The sequence below is a fragment of the Glycine max genome, chromosome 2, assembly GCF_000004515.6.
Source record: "Glycine max cultivar Williams 82 chromosome 2, Glycine_max_v4.0, whole genome shotgun sequence".
NCBI classification, from domain to species: Eukaryota; Viridiplantae; Streptophyta; class Magnoliopsida; order Fabales; family Fabaceae; genus Glycine; species Glycine max.
Window position 1 is genome coordinate 14426849 of NC_016089.4, and position 6000 is coordinate 14432848.

The 6000-nt window shown below is 29.8% G+C and overlaps 1 protein-coding gene across 1 annotated transcript; it reads right to left on the minus strand.

The window, feature by feature from the left end:
• Positions 1 to 2020: 2020 nt before the first annotated feature.
• On the minus strand, positions 2021 to 5740 carry LOC100808205 (la-related protein 6C). The gene is given in 10 exon segments (XM_041006720.1): positions 2021 to 2522; positions 3247 to 3378; positions 3476 to 3544; positions 3631 to 3749; positions 3752 to 3870; positions 3981 to 4060; positions 4171 to 4242; positions 4318 to 4412; positions 4506 to 4587; positions 5225 to 5740. Coding segments are annotated over 10 exon segments (1326 nt in total). The 5' UTR covers positions 5537 to 5740; the 3' UTR covers positions 2021 to 2276.
• Positions 5741 to 6000: the final 260 nt, after the last annotated feature.

Genomic DNA, 6000 nt, shown 5'->3' on the forward strand with positions numbered 1-6000 from the left:
GCCAATGATACATTTGGGACAAAGTCAATAAGAGTAATTTATTTAAGAGATAATAATAATAATTATTATTATTATTATTAATCATATGGAGAAGGTTAAGATCATAAAATAAATGAGAATTAAAAAAATTTAGTCAATGAACTCAAAAATTTGAAAATAAAAAATTATGATATTTATTTGTAATCTCATCAAAGTAAAGTGAGGAGATACATTTGCAGATCCTCACTTGAATATAGGTTTGCTCCTGTATCCCCAAAGACTAAGATCCATTTAAGGAAACAGATGGTAGTTGAAGGGAACATGACTGGTATATTCATCACCAACATATGCTCTAATCCTCCGTCCTCATCGTGTTTTGGTATACCACCATATAGGTCTCTATATCTTGTTGTACCATCGTATTGGTCTCTCCCGTTTAATGGTTAATTTATTTTTCTTTGATGTTCTTTTTTCTTGGAAGATCAGGTTATCACTAATGTTGTGATATTGGTCTCCTAATTTCTACACTTTAATTTAAATATCTCATTTTTATTTTTGTCGTTTTCATTTTCATTCTCTCTACCAAATAAAGCATGAAATTATGGAAATTGCTTTTTTGCCGGACAAATGCATTTACCTGGTAGAACACCTTACAGAAGTATTGGATTGATGAGGGGAAATGGTATGTTATGCATATATCTTATCACCTTTTAAATCATTTAATGTAATTAGTGGTCTTAGAATAAAATTAAAATTTATGATAAATTAATCAATTTAATAATTTTTATTGGTCTGGATCAATTAAGTCATTATTTTTTTATATATATAAAATCGAAGGTAATATTATATCATTAACATTTTGTAATGACATGAGAAAACGGATTGTTGAAATCCCATATTAGGATTTGGAAAAAAAGAAAATAGAGCTTGTTTTGAACAATTTTTATTCCATAAATTAGATTTTGGGATTAGATTATCTTTGTCTTACAATTCCAAGATCAAAATGTGTTGAGATCTCTCTATATATATATATATATGTGTTTATATATGTTAACATATTCTCATTTTTTTTAAGGGTTAATCTCTCGAGATATTAAAATTCATTTAAGAGAATGATCTTTTTAATAAATATTTTTTCATATATAGGATTATGAATTAAATCTATGATCATATATTTAAGGATCAAGATTATTTATCAATCATGTCACACCTTATTAATATAATCTTTGTTATTTCTTGAAGGGGAAAAAGAGATGTAAAGTGAAAAAAAGGCTTTTATAAAATGAGCTTCTATGTAAAGTGCATAAGTAAAGGTGTTTATGGGTTAGAAATGCCTACTTCTAATATTCATTTTTTGTAGTGTTATATTGGCTGTTGTTTCTAAATGGAAAAAGGCTCATGTAAAAAGTGCACAAGTAGGTGTATCCACCCAGAAAGAATTTTATATCACAATGTATTTAAAATTAAATTAAAGAGTGAATACCTGTCACCTAAGAAAATAAAGAATATAGCATTGAAAATTGTGCATATTTTACAAACAAGTTGCATAGTCTCCTGTTCATAAGAAAATATGACTAGGATCTCATATTTGAAAGTTATACATATTGATCCTTAAAAATATCTATTATCGCTAGGTCGACTGTAAATGCACTCTATAGGATTTTTCTTTTTTCTTTTCATAGATACACTAAAAAGTGGTATAAGTGGGTAACTGACATAACATCCACCCATAACTTTATTTTTCATTATTATATTTATGATTAATTAATTGTAATAATTACTAATTAAAATATTAAATTTTAAGAAAATAAACGGTGAGGTTGAAGAGTAATTATTTTGAAAAGTCCAAGCAATAGAAATAGAAAGCACTTTTGTATAACAGGTAGATAATAAAATATTTATTGACCTTGAAGAGGGTTGAAAAGAACTGTTAGACAAGGAGGGGAGAATTTGACTCCTAAGTCTCTTATTCAATCCCAAAAACAATTTAGTGTACAATAACAATAAGCACTTATTTCCGACATTAAAAACAATACCCCTCACTAAATTGAAAGCTAAGTAAGATTTAAAATCTTCGTGGCCATTATCATAAGGATTGCCATACCATATCACACTATACATCATGAATTATTACTAAACTGGTCAAATCTAAAAAATTGGGACTACCCGTCTAGTAGCCCACATAATAGGGTCTTCTAAAACACTTTTGCTGATTTTAAATAACTGTGGTGAAGAAATGCAAAGAATTCTCCTAAGTTCACTATATGTAGCCAAAGGAAAAACTTAAGAAATATCCATCACTCTTTAGGTGAAGTGACATGAGAAGAAGGACTCATTGGCTTGCCACGTCCCATGGTGAAGCCTCTTGTTCCATCTGGCATTCTTGGGCCCTTAGTGTTGTGTTTTGTGTGTGCATCACAAAGGATAGTACTGCTTGATTGAGAGGGTGGGGCAAGTAGGCCACGTCCTTGAGTGCGCCCTCTACCCTTTCCACGTCCTCTACCAGCCCATCCTTTCTTACATCCTACCCAATTTTCATCAACCTTCAAAGTGATCAAATATAAAAGGTCATTTCAAACACAATTCAAGGATACAACAACTAAAATTTATACTTTAAATTCACCATCAAACAAATTTTAAAACAACTAAAATATTTTTCATTAGTATTTATAAAGTAAAAAAGATCTCATACATTAATAAAAAAAACCATATATATTAACAAAAAGATTCAATATATTTAAAGTAATTTTTTTCTTTTAAAATTTGTTTTAGGTCTTAGTTATTGTTGGATTTCAAGACTTATCATGTTGCTTGAAAAGAAATCGGTGCTAAATGAAATCCTTTTTTAAAGGATAAAACTTAAATCTAATTCATTGAGTACTTTTGATATTTTAGTTTAATAGAAATTAGAATTTTTATGCTAACATCTAATAAAACATTTCTCATGTAAATTACTGATATGAAATTCTCATTTTAATTGAAGAATAACACCAAAAATACTTAAAAAAATTTGCACTAAAGTTATGTTGTAAAGGGTATGTCTTAGAAATTTATGTATTGATGATATCTATTGTAATGTGGGATGCATGCAAAGTAAATAAGTGTGTTTCCTATAAAAAGGACTCAACATCCGACTTTCCACAAAATTTGTTTTGCAAAATTCACTTTCATGCATATTTGAATTGTAAGAATGCCATGAATTAGAAGACTTGAGAGAAATGACTAACACATCCCCAATATGGCATATACATGCAATGTGACACTTACATTTGTCTCAAACAATTCAGCATTGTTTGAGTGAGAAGGAGAAGAATCCTCAACAGATTCAAAATTTATAATCTCGTCATCATCTAGATATCCATCAAATTCTGACTTTCTACTCTTCAGAACAGATTTTGGCTACACAAGTTACATAAAAAAAAATCAATTAAAAATAAGTTTATGAAATTCAAGAGATACAATAGACAACAAACAAATATTAATATCAAGTACATACCGAGCATCTAAGGAACAACCTTACACGCATCCCTTTCCTCCAATTTCTTTCATCATTTAACTTCTCAGCCTAATCAAGTAAGAAAGAATAATTAATATGATAATTAATTCATGTGCACATCTCAAAAGCTACAAGCTATTGAATAATAGACTCACAGCTTTCTCGGCTATATCTGATGTCTCATACTCCACTAGTGCATGGAGCTTGATTGAGAGAAGAAAGTAACATGGGGTAAGAAACTCTTGTAATTAAGTATCATTTGAATTGTTAATACGTGCAACATAGAAAGTAGAAACATGGTATGATGTTTTTGTACCTTATTACTGACGATGAAATCAGATTTTGGGCGAGAAGAATTAGGCTCTTGGGGATGGCATATTCTGATCGTTTTCACGCTGTTCATAGACCAACCATAAATTAAAACGTTTCCAAAATGTAAGGAACCAAAAAAATGTTAAGTTCCTATTAGTAAGCAAAGGTTTGGATTCAGATAGAAGAAATTCACCTCCCAACTATACCAAAGATTTTTTGAAGATTCTGATGGGAATGATCGTCAGGTAAATTCTCTGCCACAACAGTGCGAGCCTACAAGAGAAAAAAGAAAATCACATGCATTATGCTAATAATTAGAAGAAATTCTAAGACTATCCATGTGGACAGAAAAGAAAGAAAAAAAAACCATCTAATTTCTTTACCAGCAAGTCCTCTTTTTCCTTTTCAGTGTAAGGATGTTTACGCTTAACCTTTTTTCCATCAACACTCAAAACCTTCAAAATATGCGTTGTCAGAGAGCAAACTAGCAAAGACCAAAAGTAATGTCTCATTGCATCCAAAATACTTACAAGTTTTGAAGATGAACGTATAGCTTGAGTAAGCATATTAATGTTACTAACAAGAGATTTAACCTTTTTGGTAGAAGCAATTACGGTTATTGGAACTGTAACAAAACCAACGTCCGTCAATGAGATGTATCATTTCAATCCTAAATGCAAGGGAGGGAGAAAACTGAAGAGAAATTCAAAATCCTTACCATAACCTTCAGGATCTTTATTCATCTGTTTATGAAAGGATTCATTTGCTAACAAACTCATGTCACTGAACTGATACTCCACCTATTACATTCCACCATCTTTAAACAATGAAACCTTTGCATGTCACAATAACAAAATTCGTACAAAAACCTCCATAACCAATTCATTAAAAATTCAACCTAAATAAATCCCTTTATTCAATATATAAACATAAATTTGTTTCAAGCAATGGCATTAATAATCAAAATCTTATTTTACACACAATTTCACAATGTAGATCATCCACATCTTCTTAATGGCATTCCTTATTTATTTATTTTTATATAATGACGATAATAAGATTTAAATCTAAAAATTATACGTAAATTATTCAAACATCACCATGTTAGACCTACCTTAATTAGTGAATTTTGCATTCGTTTTATTCCTTATAAAATGATTTTATTTTTTATCTTAAAGTATTTTAAGAAGAAAAATAAAATAAAATCACATAACGACAAAAAAATGTATTTAAAATAAAATACTAAATTACATAAACAAAAATAAAAATAAAATACTAAATTATATAGATATAAAAAAATGTATTTAAACCTTAAAAGAATGATAATTGTCTTATTGAATTAATGTAAAATCATAAGTGATTAGAGATCATCCAAAATTGTTAAAGAAAAAAAAATACTGTGATTAGAATTAAAATGAAACCAAAAAGACGGTGCACCTGTTTAACGATCTTTTGTTGAAGATCAGGGGTAAGAATATTCTTGGAGGAATTGGGTTGTGCAACATTGGGAGTAGGGATCAAACAAGAAGGATCTTGGTCCCCAACAAAGAACCAATCAGCTGACTCACTAGACCCACCAAAAATTTGGAAGCAAGGGTAGTAATAACCTGAAACTGGCATCTGGGTATGTGATCTTGGAACAAATTCAGGTGCTTGGGCATTGAATTTGAAGCTAGAGTTTCCTGTTTCTTGGGTTTCCTTTTCTTTTTGGTTTTCATGGATCCTCTCTTCATGTTGTGCCTGTGCCATTCTATCTTGAGTTCTCTCTCAATGTGATTATTATGTTTTATTTGGTTATGAGACGTACATAGTGTTGCATGTATTCCCTTAAGCTATAACTGTTTTTTCTTTGTTTCGATATCCAATCCACATTTCACGCTCAAAGACGGGAACCTCTCTATCTTACACATAACCGTCACTTGTGGGCTTTTGACTAAATCTTATACGGTTACTATTCACCCAAAGTGCTCCCTATCCTATTCTGTTTTGCAAATCCCTCCGACCATGCTCATTCTTCCAATCAAATGCTTCAATCCTTATTTATTACCATTAAAATATAATCATAACTAATCTCATTTCGCCTCCATAGTACAATTTTATTATTGATATTTTAATGTTATTTATGAGTAGTATTGAGACTGTAAATAAAATTAGATGCTATGTAATTAAAAAAATGAAAAATGACTGAAAAATAATATAATTATGATTTATTT